We start from the raw sequence: 17,076 nt of genomic DNA, 5'->3' as shown, positions 1-17,076 counted from the left end.
GATTTCTAAAGTCTTCTCTATCCCCTAAACCAGTGTTTCCCAGTCTTTTTCAGCCCAAGGCATACTTACAGTCATAAAAGTTTTCCATGGCACACCTGTTAAGGCATTGCCCATCCTCATACCTATTGTAGCCCATTGTAGCTCATTGCCATGGCAAAATTCTGTGGCGCACTGATTGGGAAACACTGCCCTAAACACCACTGCAGAGCCAGGCATTCTTTGCTTTCACCCACAAAAGCACTTCCATTGTGCTTGCAGATCTCCTCCTTGGGCAGCCCCGGGAGAAACATGCCTGGGAGACACATGCTAAACATTACCCTGGGAGAACCATGCTAAATTCAGTGGCTTTACATTGAAGTCAGCTGTAAAATGAAGCATATCCGAGTCGCAACGTAATTCTAATCATTTTCACCCTGCAGTTCAGTTTACATGCAAAGCAGTTCTATGTAGTTTGAGCCAAGGATGCTGTCTGCCAAGGATGTGAGGGATATGCTCCTACTGTAGGGATGTGATTATTTTGTATGTGAGCCAGATTTAATTGTGCTCTGATACTATGGGATTAAGTGCACTACTAATACATGCTATGAAAGGTTTCTTGTTGTTACAGGCCTGGCTGTACCCCTGTTCCTTCTGATCTTTCTGAGTGAACCCCCTCCAATCTTATTTATCTCAGGGTGGAACTCAGCAACTCTCCCCATCACAGGCTAAGCCTAGGGTTGCAGTACCTAACATTGAGAACATTTTCAAAGAGAATAAAACTACTGAATTGATCTAAGTCACCAGCTAATCACCAGGAACCAGTTTGCTAAAATGTTAAGACTTTTTTGGATGCAAAGAAAACACTTAATTAATTTGTTTCTACTTCATTCATCTAGTTCAGTTCAGTGACTAACTTACTCAAAATTCAGAAATCTATTGGGAACTGAAGAGCAAAGTAAGTTTGTTTTCTTTTCCTACTTATGGAAGAAACTAGATGAGAGAAAGAAGATAATACCAGTTCTAAAATCCTGAATGCCATGATTTTTGCCTCAATCAGGTCAATTCACTAACAACGGATGATAGCTCCTTGGGTTTTTGGTTTTTTAAAATCAATTATGAAAATAAGTTTACACACACTTTTTTAAAATCAAAAATGGTTTTACATTGAAAGCAAGCTGATATTCAACTGTTTCAAGATGTTTTTATGCTTTTTTTTGGTAAATTCCAATTGCTATCAAAATAGAGCTTCACACAAATCATGAGTTCAAATTAACTTCAAGAAAAATGGTTATTTTCCATTATAAAAGTTAAAAAAAAAATCTGAGAAAGTGCATGAAAATATATCATTACTTAAATAAGTATAAAGTGTATCCCCCTAGTGTGCAAAAGATACCAAATATAGTGAAGGACAGTGTTTCCCAACCTTTTTAGATTCAAGGCACGCCTTGACAGATTGAAGGCACCCCTCAGAAAGTGCCAGCTTAGTTTTTACACTGTTTTTGACTACAGAAAAATAACAGAGCAGTTTTTCTGTTGCAAAGGACTCAGAGAGCACATCCAGATGAGCAGGAATACATGTTTCCCAAGGGGCAAGTAGCAGTAGCACAACTCTGGCATGCAGCAAATTGCCCGAGTGGGGTAGGAGAGGCTGAGGCTAATGCCTGGGGCTGGCCCGGTCAGCCTTACCTGGGGGCCTCCCGGGGCTGCAGCAAGCTCTGGCTGGACAGGCTCTGGTTTTGGGTGCAGCTATGTGAGCTGTCCTGCTTTTTTTTTTTTTTTTTTTTTTTTTTTTTTAGATACTGGGATTTCCCAGTATCTAATTTTGATTTTATCTACTGGATTTCCCAGTATCTAATTTTGGCTCATGTACAGATAACCTTTTCACATGCAGTACGTGCGTTTTGTGGCACCTCAAAAGCCTTTGAGGCACTGCAAAGCACACGTTTGTGGTCTCTCTGGGCATGTTCAAGTAGATCACAACAGGTCAGAATGGTTTTAACACTATGGATTCCTATTTGCAATCTCTGGTTTAACTTACGAACCATGTTTGCACACCTAACAGTGCTAAATCAAAGTATTGTTTGTTTCTAGAGTATGAAGAGACCAATAAAGGAAGGATTTTAAAACAGAGCCTACATGTATATCCCCCTACCATCCCCTGATGGAATGTACTCATGCCTAATGTTTTCTGGACACCATCCTCCTACTTATTTCCAGGAACCAGACTAAGACACAGAAATCAGATAAGTGTCTTCCACTTTTCTCTGAAGAGAGAGCAAGTTTCTTTTTTAAGTTCCACTGATCTCTGTGTTTCTGGGTTTTTCCCATTCTGGCATTATCTTAACCACTCTCATGCATTTGGTGAGAAGTGGCTTATCATGAGTCATTCTTCCCTTTAACTGTTTTTCCCTGGCAGACCCTATTACATTAAGAGTTAATGTTTCCATAACCAGGTCAACATATATTATTCATCCATTTGAGAGCAGCTCCCAATCTGTCAGAGGTATGAGAGAGAAATATGGAAACAAGAAACCAAAACATGTGGACACCCCAAGAAATGGAAGAGGGAATGGGGACAAACTCTAGTGTATTTTACCAAAAATACTTCTTTCCTCATAGCAGCATGACATCCGTAGTGCCTTCATCCACCTGCTTTACCTGTGGCAGGTTAGGGCATTAGGTTAGGGTTAGAGGCAGCATTATGCCTGGTAGATATGCAAGAAGTAGGGCTGCACCAATAAAGATTTTTTGGGCCAATATTGATAGCGGATTATTAACGAGCTATATCAGCCAATACCAATCCAATTGCCAATATGCATCCTGTACGAACATGAGTCACCAATGTGATGGCACAGCTGGTAAAGCAAACAAAACTCTGGCTTTCATCCACAGATGCTTCTAAAGTAAGTCTCAGGATGTCATCCTCCCACTGTACTTGGCCTTGGTGAGGCCGCAGCTGGAGTACGGCATCCAATTCTGGGCTCCACAATTCAAGAAGGATGTGGAGAAGCTTGAGAGAGTCCAGAGGAGAGCCACGCGCATGATCAGAAGGCAAGAGAATAGGCCTTATGAAGAGAGGCTGAGAGTCATGGGACTCTTCAGCCTGGAAAAGCACAGGCTCAGAGGGGACCCGGTGGCTGCCTATAAGTACATAAGGGGTATACATCAGGATCTGGGAAAACATCTGTTCACCAGAGCGCCCCAAAAAAAAACAAGGACCGATGGTCATAAACTCCTCCAAGACCGTTTTAGGTTGGACATAAGGAAAATTTTCTTTACTGTCTGAGCCCCCAAGACCTGGAATAGACTCCCTCCAGAAGTGGTGCAGGCATCTACTCTGGACTCATTCAAGAAACGCTTGGATACTTATCTTGCTGGGATCCTTTGACCCCAGCTGACTTCCTGGCCCTGGGGCAGGGGGCTGGACTCGATGATCTTCAAGGTCCCTTCCAGCCCTAATGTCTATGAAATCTATGAAATCCCGGTAGCTTCGAGAGCAGCATCAAGCTGGTAAGTCTGTTGTGGGGAAGGGAAGCATGGTGAAGGGCAGATCAGGGAGCAGGGCTACAGCTGAGGCAGGAACTGCCCGGCCAGGGTGAGGCATGGGATGGAGCTGTGAGCAGCTCGTCTGGGGGGTGCAGGGAGTGAGGCAGCTCCCATCACTGTGTGCACCCTCAAGGGAGGCACGGGGGGGGGGAGGGAGGCGGCGCGTGCATGGTGCACGCGCTCCTTGGATCTGTGCGTGGAGCAAAGGTGGGCTGCTGCTGTGGGCTGGCTCTGAGGGCAGCTCCAGGCTCATCCTGGCAGGGGGGTTGGGCCAGGGCTGCACTCGGAATGGACGGTGGCATTTACGCTGTGAGGGAGCTACGGGCACAGGTGGGGGGGGGGAAGGCTATGGCAAATTTTGGGGTGACTAGCCCACCCATAGCCCCCCTCCCAGCACTACTGCCACCTGCCCCCAAGCACAGCCCCAGCCTAGCCCCCCTGCCAGGAACAGCCCAATACCTCCTGGCTCCAGCTCACAGCGGCAGCTCGCCCTTGCCCGACACACAGATTGGGGGGTACATGCCCCTCCTGTCTCCCCTGGGAGTGCATGCAGCTCCGTGCTGCGCCCCACCCCAGCTGGGCAGTGCCTACACCTGCCCCACCCATTCCCTCCCTCACCGTGGGGGCCCTGATCTGCTCCCTCCCCCCAACAGACATATCAGTCAGACGCTTCTCTCCAAGCTGCAGGGCTGCATATCAGCAATCGGATCAGTATCAGCCAATATGGCTGGTTAATATCTGGCCATCAGTGTCCACCAAAAAAAAAAAATCTATACCAGTGCACCCCTACTGTACATGGATACATGGTCATTTGGGCTGGAGAATCAAAGGCTGTCAGACATGATCTCTGGCACATCAATCTCTTGTATGCTGTTGGTTATAGAAGTGGGTATGCCTTAAGCATACTTGCCTAATGAGCTACCATGCTCAGATCAGCCTTTTACCTTTTTGACAGCTCACTTCTCAATTCAATAAGCAGGGCCTATACAGGAAGAACTACTTTAGAAAAATAAAACTAATAAAAAATACCCAGGAGGAATTCCCTTTCCCCACCCTCTCCAACACTTTCCAGCACTACCCCCCATACCTACTTTCCAGATATTTCCTAAAGCTATTAGTGTTTACATGCAAGGCCTTTCTTAAATCCTATGGACAGCATTGCCATTTGAAACCATTTCACTCTCTTCCTTGCTTTATTTTCTCCATTTCAATGTTTGTCTCCTGTTCTCTAGACTTTTCTCCCACTTGCCTCTCAATGCTATTCCCCTAGGAGCAATCAGGAATCACCTGCATGTTGTGTTGCTTTTTGAAGAACAAAACACAGAAGTGAAACCAACTAAAAGCTCTTCCTCTGCACTTGCTGCGTGACAACCTGCAAAGATCACTGTCACCTTCATTTACTAGTGGTGCATTAAAGGCGTGTCCTTGCTGTTATACATTCTGGTAGTATATAAACGAGAAGAAAACGTACATATGCCACAAAAACCAAAGCAAGTAATTTCACTTCTTCCTGTAGAAATCATCAGCTAAGTGAAGACGAGAATCAAGTAATTTCACTTCGAGCCAGTACTAAGCTTTTTACCTGCAGTGCAAAAGAAGAGCAAGAGAAACCTACATTCTCCACCCTTATTCTACTACTAAAAATACAGTAATCACCTCTATAATAAAGTGATAGAGTAAAATACAAAGGGGGGGGGGGGGAAGAAGCCCCAGCATGTTAACTTTATTATTCACAGGAAGACAAAATACTTGAGGCATTCACACAGTGGTTATTAATAAACCAGGGTTTCACTAACAGCAATAAAAATAACACACTAGTTTTCCTATTATTAAAAAGGTACAGCTATAAACATTAGCAATGAAAAATATCCATTTTCCCCACTTATAAATGCCAGACAGCTTGCAATTTGATCTGTGAATGCAACAAAAGATCACAGGTAATCCTGTAGGTATTTCCCCAGGAGTAGAGTCACACTGAATTCAGTGGAGCCTTTATGTGGGCTTATAGACCTTTGCAGGATCATGACCAAAATTTGCAATGCACAACTATCAGCTTGACGGTCACTAAGACCAGCTGGTCCTGCAGTCAAGATACTGCAGTGGGAATCAGAAGATCCAGATTCAACTCCTGGTACGGACAGACTTCCTGTATTACCAAGCATGTCGTTTTACAGATCTGAAGGTAGGGCTTGAGGGAGGGGGAGGAGCAGGAAGTTTGTTTTGTTCTTATTTTAATGTTTTATTCTGTTTCTAAAAACGTTTTGGTTTTTTTTTTTTTTAATATCTCCTACCATAAGCTTCCCTGAGCCTTTTTTTGGAAAAGGCAGCATATAAACTTAGTAACCAACAGACCAAACAAACATCAGTGATTTAGTTTCCTGTCTACAAGAAGGAGAGACTCACCCTTTGACTGTCCTGTTCAGTCAACTCAAAGTCCTCTGGATGGGGGCTCTCTCACACGCGGCACATGTCCAAAATGAACTTGCAATATCATACAAGGCTTCTAGGAGCTACTGTAACAAATGACTGCACACTGAAACTACAAGGCCAGCCAAAATTAGTGGCTAGCCAAGCACTGACTGTTTTGAATAGGTTTTCATAAAATAAGATAAGAAAACCTTAATCACATGAATAACCATATTAGACCACAGTGCAGATGCCTGGAGATGCCTTGTAGTGCAACATGTTTGTTTCACCTGAAATGTATGTGTAGACAAACAACCCCCCCACACAAAAAAACCCTTTCACAGCTTAACAGATTTTTTTAACCCTTTCATCTCAAGGGATAACCAAACATATGTCTGAAGCCTACACAGTATTCCTCCGTCTTCCTCCAATACACAGGAAACATTACATCTGAAAAGACCACGAGCCGTGGCCAATGTTCACCAAAATGCAAGTGATACTGATTTCTCTACCTAAATACCGTGGAAAAACCTCATTCCATATAAATGGACTTACAGGTATTTTCAAGCGCATCTGACTATAAAGTATACCCCACAACTAAATGCAGGGTTGCACAACGGCAAGCACAAGAACATCCTGTGCATCCAAAACAGCGTGCGGCACTGTCCTCCCATACTACAGCTCACCAGGCAAACACAGGCCCAGACATGTGCACACTACAGGGCTTGCACAGCCCGCTGCGTCTTCAAGTCCACTATTTTGGGTTTTCTCCTCCTTGACACAGGGCAAGAAGAGGTTTGGACCTAGAGTGGCGATCACCCTGGCGGGCCCGATCTGGCAGGTGGCACCCAGGGCAGGTGCAGCAGGAGAGGGTGGGCGATGGACACAGGCCCACAGGGGTGGGGGGCCTGGCCCCAACCCAGGGAGGAAGGGGCTTGACCTAGCCCCAACCCAGCCCCGCAGGGGCACGGGGACGCGGCCCAACCCTGCGAGGCCCGTGGTTTGGGCCGTTGGCGGGGGTGGGGGGGGGGTCCCGACTCGGTGCGTTTAGCCGACGGGGAACGGTTCAGACCCGCCGGCCTCCGGGGACCGCAGGTGCCCAGCTCCGTCTCCCCCCGCCCGAGAAGCCGCCGGCCTCGTCCCGCCGCCGGCACTCACACACGCACAGCTCCACCACGTAGGCGTAGTAGGACCAGGCCACGACCAGGGCGATGAAGGCCACGGGCACCCAGGCCAGCACGCGCTGGCAGCACTTGAGGACGTGGGACGGCGCCATCTTCCCTGCCGGGCCCCTGCAGCAGGCATCGGCGCCGGCGCTGCAGCCGCGGCTACTGCGGAGCCTCCGCTCCCCGCCCTCGACGCGGCAGGGCAGGGCAGGGCAGGGCAGGGCAGGGCCGGGCCGCACCCGGGCGGGGCCACGGCCGCCCCTGTCTCCGCGCCGCCCCCTCGGCCCGGCCCGGCCCGGCCCGGCCCGGCCCTGCGCGCGGTAGCGGGATCCGCCCCCCCCGCCCGGGCTCGGTCCCGCAGCGCCGCTGCTCCCGGGAAGGAAGCGCCCAACTCACTGCCATGAAGTTAGGTTTGTTTCTGCTTCAACTAACCCAGCTAACTACCTTCCTGCTTATATATGTGATTACTACAAATGGCCAAGAAAAGTCAAAACAATGGCTGGGCCAAACCTGCACTAAATCTTCCAATCAAACAAAGATATTTTCCCCTGAAAACGTACTGAATAGACAGTCTTCTACAGCTGTCAAGTAATGCATTTGTTTGTTCAAATCACCCGTTTTTCTTGATAATTCTCTCTTGTATTTGTTGGGCCAGAGGTTCCCAACCACCAGCCCGTGGCCTGGTACTTTGGCTTCTGGGTCGTGGTACGAGCCCCCGGCTTAGACCCCGGCCTGTCCGCCGGGGCGAGCGGCTTCCGCCGCCAGCTGGCACGTTGAAGCTGGTTGTCGAGGCAGCTGGCTCCGGGCGGTGGGTCTCACTCCTGTGCGGGTCCACGGTATAAAAAAGGTTGGGAACCAGTGTGTTAGACAATGCTGTTGCCATCTAGTGGCCAAAAAGCATACTTCTTTTTCAATTGTATTTTGTTCCAACTTGGTGAGGATAGCATTTTAAGTGAAATATTTTTTAGGTATTCTTTGTCATTCTGTCAAATTGTTTACTATATACAGGTTTCCCTTGCTTTATGTGTTCCTGGAAAATGGCGCACAACTCGAATTCACATAATGGGAACCCACTTGAGAGTGTAACGAAGAGGGGTACGTTCCAAGACCTGGACTATACTGACCCCCAGACCCATTTTTACCACTTTTACAAAACAATTTTGGTACTCACCAACAGCAGACAGGACACAGAAACACAGGGTGGTGGTGAATGTTACCATAATGGAGATGGCGACTACACAAACACGTGTCGCAGACAATGAGCGAGGAGCATAGATCCACACAGGGGACTATATTTTGGTGGGCATCACTCCCACAATGCACCACACTAAGCAGGCTTCCACCACATTGATCGCATAAGAGTGAATTTACCTTGCATATAACAAATTTTTGGTATAAAAAGGATCATCGCATAAGAATAAGTTCACACATACAGAACCCGCATAAAGCGAAGGAGACCTGTATTCAAAACTCTGCCACTGTCATTTTGAAATACTCATATTATTACATATTTATATAATAAATATTTTATTATGAGAATAACAAGGATTTTGTGGGATGGTATTTTGTATTGGACCAACTGCATGGTCGGGATAAAGTTAGATGAGCTTGTGAATGCAAAGCATTCTTTATCAGGTCTGAGAAAAGAAGCAGGCACAGTGATGAATAAAAACGGTGGGGCTATGAAATTGGACAGGGAAGAAATTCCCTGGGAATGAAAAACAAACAACTATAATTTCAATAACGTATAATTTAATTTAAACTTATAGTATAATTTAAAATATAACAACAACCTAAAGTATAATTAATATATATAATTTATACCAACTATATAGTTGGTCCAATAAAAGATATGATCCACAAAAATCCTTGCCTTTTACATAAACATGTTTAACAATTAAAAATTATATAGAGAATATAAAAGAAACATTTTCATTTCCCATGGTTAACGTATTGCACTATCAGCAAAGATTCAATAATTCAGTAATAATTTAAATGTACATATGTTCTACTGGAGAATTTCAATATGCTTTTAGATTCTTAATGAATTAGTCATGACTGAAGTTGTACAGTTGCCATTGGAAACAAAATGTGAAAATCCATCTCAAGGTGATTATAACAGAGAAGGGAAGCACTCACATCAGATGGGTGTTCATTCATTCTTACACATAGGGATTGCCTGGTTGTCCAATGTAGAGAGTAAAGGGATACTGTGAGCAGGTGGTGATGTAAATGACAGAGGTTCAAGTGAGTGACGCTCCAATGTTATGATCTGTGTTATCTGGTCTAGTGATCATGTGGTCAAACTGATGAGGGGGCACAGCTTGCATCTGGGTCTGTTGCAAGGCTTGTGCTCCAGTGAGAGTAGGAATTAGGTAATCTGCTGCCAGTATGCAGCAGCTGTGGTCTCTGGGGCAGGGCAGGAGGAGGGCTGGGGAGTATGCTGTCTGCACAGTGCAGGGGTTTGCATGTGGCCCATGCAATATGCAGTTTGGAGACCCATGAGGTATACAGCCCCTGGACAGTTAGAAATTGGATAGTCCTGTTGGAAATTGGATAACTCTAGGGCATTCCTGGAGTTTCTAGTAGTGGAAAAGCTAGGGATGGAACCCGTGAATTCTGTTGAGACTATTGGCAGAGGCATAACAAGGCAGTTGGGCATCCAGGGCAGCTGTGAGACTAATAGGAAACTGTGGCTTCCAGCTGCCAGCATGCTGCTGGTACAGCAGCAGTGGCACCTGCTATTTTTCTGCCCCCTCCTGTTGTCAGCAGCAGAGGTTTTTCCCCTGCTCACCCTACCTTGGTTATGCTACTGCCCTTGGCTAAACCCATTTTTAGTAAATGTTTCCCTTCAGCAAAGAACTGATTCTAAATCTTAACACTCCCACATATTTGCATTTGTGATTGATTTTTTTTTTTTACATTATTGCTCTGAGGTGCTAAGTCTGAATCACGGGCTTAGATGCTAAACAATACACAAGCATGAAAAGATGTGAAAAAGCCATGGGCGACTGGTGCCACCTTAGTCATGGGGGGCACATGCCCCCCCCCCCAATTATTAATCAGTGACCAGGGGGTCGCCCTGCGGCTGATCCCGCTGACCAGGAGGGGAGATCCCTCTGTGGCTGATCACAAGACAGCCGATCACTGCAGCCGCTTCTGGGAACACAATGGTACTCCACTCCCCGGCCGGCACTTGCAGGGTGGGCACTGGCGCTCCTGCCTGCCTATCGCCTAAGTGGTGAGCGTGGCCAGTCAAGGGGTACACCAGTGCTCTCAGGGGATGCACATGCACCCCCTATGCATAGCCACTGGAGAAAGCCTTACTTTTTTGAAGTCCACAGCAAAAATCCCACTGACTTCATTAGGATCCAAATAACTTGTTTAGTGTAGTGTACTAACATAAGTTAACTACATATAACCATTTTTATGAATTAGTATCATTATTAAATGTTTGACAATTGCAGTTAGAATCATTATAGCTCCACTTCTAAAAAAGATGCATGTCTATAATCACATTTTACACAGGAATTTCCTTTAATAACTGTTAATAAGAATTTTTATGTGATATAATAAAAATGTTCACTTAAATAGCATAATCTGTAATTTTCCAACTTTCTGTTGGTGGAAGCCAAAACTGGAAGGAATTTAGTACCTGGCACAATGAGCCATCATATAAGTACAAAATATGATGCCATTTTACTGTTGTGGCATTTTTTCTCTCTGATATTTTATAACAGGGTGGAGTGGCTCAAGTGCTGGGGCAGCAGAGTCACCCCCTGGTGTCTGCCTGGACCCTACCTTGCTCACCCCTCTCACCTTTTAGGGGTCCACCCTGTTGCCTCCCCTTGGCCCCTGGCCCTGCCCCTCATGGGCTCTGGGCCCCTTGGCCCCACAGTCCTGCTAAGAGCAGTGCTACACCATTCCAAGGGTCTAGGACCTGGGGTGCCCTTGACACCTTCTCAGTGGCCTCCTCCACCCCTATAGCCACAAGCCAATCCTTTGGTATTTAAACACAAACAAAAAAATGTGAGCATCTGCTCTCAAACAAAAGGTTAACGCTACCCCATGGCAACCAGCTACGATACCAGGCCCCAAAATACTTCTCTTCAGTTGCCTGGTGGTGCAGGGGTTCCTGCAGTCTGGAATCCTTCCTCCCTGGCCAGACAGGCCCCTCTCTTCCCCACAGCTCTGCCCCTCGCAGCCTGCAGGGCCAGACTGCCCCTCTTGCTTCAGGCCCTGGGCTTATATGTCTCCTTCTGGGTCACCTCACCCATTACTTCTGTCCCAGGCCTGTCAATCACTGGTTGCACTGAGCTGGCCACCTGGAGCAGGCAGCCATTTTATTCAAGGGCTCTCTGCTGCAGCCCTGCACAGGCATGGCCTGCTGCACACTCTACTTAGTGACAAGGGCTTCTAGCTCCCTGTCACACAGGGCTGCCCAACCATTTCTGCTGGTGGTTCAGGCAAACTGGTTCCCTCCCTGCAGTGTTGGGCCAACTGGCCCCTCTCTTACTGCAACGGCAGCATTGATGTCTCTCTGCCATGCACACAGTGCCCACCTGCTGCCCTGCCCTGCCCACCCTGCCCCCAGGAACAAGGGCATGAAGTAGAAGCCAGAGGAGGGAGGGAGAGCCTGGAGACCTGGGGGTGCTGCATCAGCAGGAATGATGTGGGGAGCCACAATTGGGGAGGGGACGGGAGGGTTCGAGGGCACACTAACCCCTCACAGACTGGATTCAGCCCACAGGCCACCAGTTAGATAGCCCTCTTTTATAACCTGCTAAACAGAACTGAAAGCCAGATTGTTTGGTATTTTTTGTACACCTACAACGTGTAGCTGATCTTTCTACCCCATTTTGTTATACTACGAACAATTAAGATGCAGCATATTGCATATCTTACCAATACTTTGTGTAATAACCCATCAGTGTGGGGGAAGGTAGAGTTTTCAGTAGAACTGAGGCACCAATAATTTGATATCCATCCATCCATCTGTAAAAGTCACTATTGAAGAATGCCAAAGAGCAGTGCCCAATAGAAATATTGTTTTCTTAATCAGACTGCTTAAGTTTTTGTTTTGTTTGGGTGTTTTAGCAGAACTCTTAATTCCTCTTGAATCTGTTGCTTTCCCAATTCTCCATTTTACCAAACAGATTAGTGTAATGGAAGGTATATGTGTGCCTCTGTCAGATCTTACTGCTCAAAAAAGAATATCTATATTTTATTATTACAAATATATAAAGCCGCATGCTCCCTATACATGATTGTCATGGGGGACTTCAACTTCCCTGAGATTTCTTGGGATAAGCACATGGCCAAATCTCACAGGTCGCGTAGCTTTCTCATTTGCACTGATGGTCTCTACCTAACGCAGGACGTCTTTGGGCTGACTATGAGAGAGGCATTGCTTGATCTGGTCTTGGCTAAGGGGAGGATCTGGTGAGCAATGTGAGGATTGAGGGGAAGCATGGTGACAGCGACCATGAATTGGTCACCTTCTTAGTTCACTGAAGAGCAGGCAAATCCCTCAGTAAAACAGAAATCCTTAACTTTGGGAAGGCTGACTTTTGCAAACTCAGAGATTTAGTCAGTCAGGCAATTAGAGGCCATATGCCCCACTTGAAAGGGAGTACACAAGGAATGGTCATGTCTCAGAAACATAATCCTTGAATCACAGGGTAAAGCCATTCCATCTTGCAAGAAATGTAGTCAACAGACAAGGAAGCCCCCTTGCCTGAACAAAGAACTGTTGGACCTCATGAAACTCAACAGAGAAGCCTACACCGGATTGAAAACAGGAAGCATCACCAAAGAGGACTACTCAGCACTTGCCTGCACCAGTAGAGAGTGGTCTAGCAAAGCCAAGGCAGAAACTGAACTCAGGCTAGCTATGGAAATTAAGGACAACAAAAAGTCCTTCAGATAGGTGGGAAGTTGAAAAAAACCCGAAGATAGCATTGGGACCCTGCAAGATCTAATGGGGTAACTGACATCTGATGCCCAAGAAAGGGCCAATCTCCTAAAAGACTTTTCCCCCATCAGTTTTTCACCCTCCCAAGGGGATCACACTGTCAGAAAGGACACAAACCATTCTGGAAGTGGGTGATGGGTCCCAAATTGATGTGGATCAGGTTAGGGAACACCTCGAGAAGCCGGACATTCACAAGTCCCTGGGCCCAGATGTAATGCATCTGAGAGTCTTGAAAGAGCTGGCAGACATCATTGCATCCCCCTTGGCAAAGATATTTGAAAACTCGTGGTGCTTGGGAAAGGTCCTGGAAGACTGGAAAAGAGCCAACGTGGTCCCTATCTTCAAGAAAGGGAGAAGGGATGATCTGGAGAATTATAGACCAATCAGTCTGACATCCATCCCTGGAAAAATCCTGGAGAAAATTGTCAAGGGATCCATCAACACCAGACTAACAGAAGGCAAGCATCTGAATGCCAGCCAACATGGCTTTGTGACTGGCAGGTCTTGCCTGACCAACCTCATCTTCTATGACCAGGTAACACGTGCCCTGGACAAGGGAGATGACATGGATGTCATACATCTGGATTTAAAGAAAGTCTTTGACCTAGTTCCCCATGATGTCCTCATGGTTAAGCTGGGGAACTGTGGCCTTGATCATCTTACTGTCTGATGGCTAGGTAACTGGCTACGGGGTCGGACCCAAAGAATACTAGTTGGCAGGAGCAAATCAACGTGGCACAGGGTGACCAATGGAGTCCCTCCAGGCTTGGTACTTGGGCCGGTACTCTTTAACATCTTCATTAATGATTTGGATTCAGGAGTCAAATGTGAACTGGCAAAGTTCACGGATGACACCATATTATGGCGGAGGGTGCTCACACTGCAGGAGAGGCTGGGGATACAGGCCGACTTGGACACACTGTCAAGGTGGACTGCCCAAAAGCTGATGGCCTTCAATGCAGAGAAGAGTAAGGTGCTGCACCTTGGTAGGAAGAACGCTCAACATACTTACAGGCTTGGCAGTGCTATGCTGACTAGCACCATGACTGAAAGAGACTTGGGGGTCTTGGTTGACCACTAGATGAATATGAGCCACCAATGCAATGCTGTGGCTGGCAAAGCAAATGAAACTCTGGCATTCATCCACCGATGCGTCACAAGCAAAATGAGGGATGTCATCCTCCCGCTTTACTCGGCCCTGGTGAGACTGTAGCTGGAGTACTGTGTTCAGTTTTGGGCCCCCCGCTTCAGGAGGGATGTGGAAAAGCTTGAGAGAGTCCAGAGGAGAGCCACTTGCATGATCCAAGCCCGGGAGGGTAGGCCATACAAGGAGAGGCTGAGGGACTTGGGACTCTTCAGTCTGGAAAAGAGAAGGCTCAGGGGGGACTTGGTAGCAGCCTACAATTATATAAGAGGGGTACATCAGGACCTAGGAGAACAGCTGTTCACCAGAGCCTCAAGGGATAATAAGGTCTAATGACCATAAACGCCAGGAAGGCCGATTTTGACTAGGCATAAGAACAAAGTTCTTTACAGTGCAAGTGTCCAGGGTCTGGAATAGACTCCCCCCAGAGGTGGTGCAAGCACCTACTCCGGACTCTTTCAAAAAACATGTGGATGTTTTTCTTGCTGGGGTCACTTGATCCCAGCTGACTTCCTGCCTACGGTGGGGGGGGCTGGACTCAATCTCAGCAGGTCCCTTCCAGCCCCTAATGTCTATGAAATAAATGAAATCTTGCTTTAATTAAATTGGTGGGAAACTTATCAAAGACTTAGCAGAATCAAGATTTGGTTTTTAGGCACCTCTAATATCTGATGCTGTGTTTTCACATTATAATATCTAGATAACTAGAATAATTTCAGTTGAAGTAAATTAGCCAACAGTTTTCACTAATACCCTCCCACTCCAGGGAATGCTTTCTGAAGTGTTTTCATAGACTTCAGCCTATAAATCTTTCTTTTAGTGATTTTTAGAAAAAGATCTTAATCCTCAGTCTAAATTAACTGAATTCTGAGTTACAGTCTAAATTCAGGTTTGAAAAAGAGAAAGTATCTGGAAAAGCAAGAGAGCCACCTTGTGGAAACTGTTCATTTAGCTAAAACAGTTATTGTTACTGCTTTAAAACAGCTACAAAAATCAGATGACACAAAGCAATCCTACTGCAGTAACTCATGTTTCATTTTGGCATATTGTGTGTCTTAGCTATCCATGTTATCCCTCAGAAAACATATTTATGTAAATTGTAGAAATTAGAGAAGGAAACGACTATCCTGTTAATTTCTGTGCTCATGTGTAATTGTTTTACTATCCAGGAAGAGCACACACCAACTGCTGAAACTTCCTTAGCCTGACGAAGGGTTTTTGAACCCGAAAGCTTGCTTAATAAATATTCTCCAAATATTTGGGTTGGTCTAATAAAAGATATCAAATCCACCCAAGGAACCTTGTCTGCCTATTGTTTTACTAGTACATTTTTCCTTACTGAATTTTGCCCCTTCTAAGTTTTATATATAAGGAGATTATTCAATTTTGCACTAATGGGACATTTTACCTGATATTCGCTCAAATGTATCCCTTTCTTTTTTCTTTTTCTTACTCTTCTTAGTCAGACCTGTGTATATTCTACTACACAAAATAATTTCTCTCCCCCAGGTACTGGCATATTTGTTAAATTTTTTTTTTTATATATCCTTTGTCATCTTAGTCAAATTACAGAACGATTTAGATTTTTTCACATTTTATAATAAGGCAATCCTTTTAACCCCAAATCATTTTTATTGTTCCTCTCTAAACCCATTCTACTTTGTTAAGAGCTTCCTGGTAAGATGCCCAGAACTGAATGCAATATTCCAGCTTCAGTCACTGCAGACTCATATAAAATAAACCTATGACTTCTATAATATTTGACATGATTTTTTTGCAGGTGTAGCTTAATATTGTGTCAGTCTTTTTTTGCTTCCATATCATATTGTGGTATAGCACTCTGGTTCTCTTTCTGCATTTCTGTTTTACCGGGAGGTTCTCTCAAATATGTATTTCAGCCATGGCAAGTAAAGTCACTATCTTTGGACATCATGAAAGGCTCAATTTATTCCCATTACAATCTCTCCCCCCTCTGATAACTGTAAAAAACCCACAACAGCAGCTCACAAGTTTACGTTTTCTGCAATGCTGATCTTTGGAGCGGGGTACAAATGCAGTGTCACCACTTTGAGCAATACCATTTATTTCTCAAAAGGTTAAAAAGAACTGTCACTCATAGATCCCTGGCAGATTTTACATTTATTGCATGATTAATATGTTAATTTCATGATAAATAGGAATATGCCACACATTCAACCAATTTCTCTTGAGATAAAAATGACAAACCAGACACAATGATGTTCCACAGTTAATGTGGAACATCTCTGTATGATTTATATCATGCTTTAATTTGAATGTGTGATGTGTTAAAGGATGCCCAAGGAGCCTGGCCTCTCTGGTGCTAGGCTGCTCACAAGCTCACTTAAATTTCCTGGTGCACGGGGATCCCAGTCTCCATGCTGAGTTCCCTGGGCACTGGCAAATTTAAAGGGACACACAGGGAGGTAACAGCTCCATGATGCTAGCTTCACAAAGCCTAGCTGTTACAGCCTGGTATGGCCTGGAATCAGGGAGCCACTCCCCAAACCGAGGCTCCCCATGCACAGGCAAGTTTAAAGCCACACTAAGCGGCCCTACACTGAGGACCAATTTTATTTCAGAGCCCAGAAAATGTGCATCCTGCCATGCTAGATCTTGAATGCTTAGTATAGCATGAGGCATGATTTTTGGGATTTAGGATAAAATTCCTCAGATTCCATCACATGTTTAAATTAATGTCTGCCAAGGGCCATACGGTGACTCACTTGTCTGATGCTAACTTCTGCGGTGAAGAGACCCTGTCAGAAATTATATATATCCATTACCGGGCAGCCTAATATACATATATTGTCAACCTTTGGGGACAAAGACCATCTTTTTTC

At 45.6% G+C, this 17,076-nt stretch overlaps 1 protein-coding gene across 2 annotated transcripts in view; it reads right to left on the bottom strand.

Annotated features, from left to right (window-relative positions):
* The window catches only part of ZDHHC20 (zinc finger DHHC-type palmitoyltransferase 20), a 71,566-nt gene extending 63,786 nt beyond the window's left edge, over positions 1-7,780 (bottom strand). The window contains exon 1 of one of the 2 annotated variants that reach the window (XM_059720531.1): positions 7,712-7,780. Coding sequence is in view for 1 of the 2 variants with exons in the window: in XM_014600678.3 (XP_014456164.1) it covers positions 7,090-7,207 (118 nt within the window). In the remaining variant the exon portion in view is untranslated. Of the gene's footprint in view, positions 1-7,089; positions 7,382-7,711 lie in introns of those variants that run through there. The other variant, XM_014600678.3, reaches the window with a different exon arrangement.
* Between the last annotated feature and the right edge of the window lie 9,296 nt (positions 7,781-17,076).

This window comes from Alligator mississippiensis, chromosome 1 (genome assembly GCF_030867095.1).
Source record: "Alligator mississippiensis isolate rAllMis1 chromosome 1, rAllMis1, whole genome shotgun sequence".
Taxonomy (NCBI): Eukaryota; Metazoa; Chordata; order Crocodylia; family Alligatoridae; genus Alligator; species Alligator mississippiensis.
Note: the sequence above shows the minus strand (reverse complement) of the source record. Positions and strands in the feature narration are given on the sequence as shown.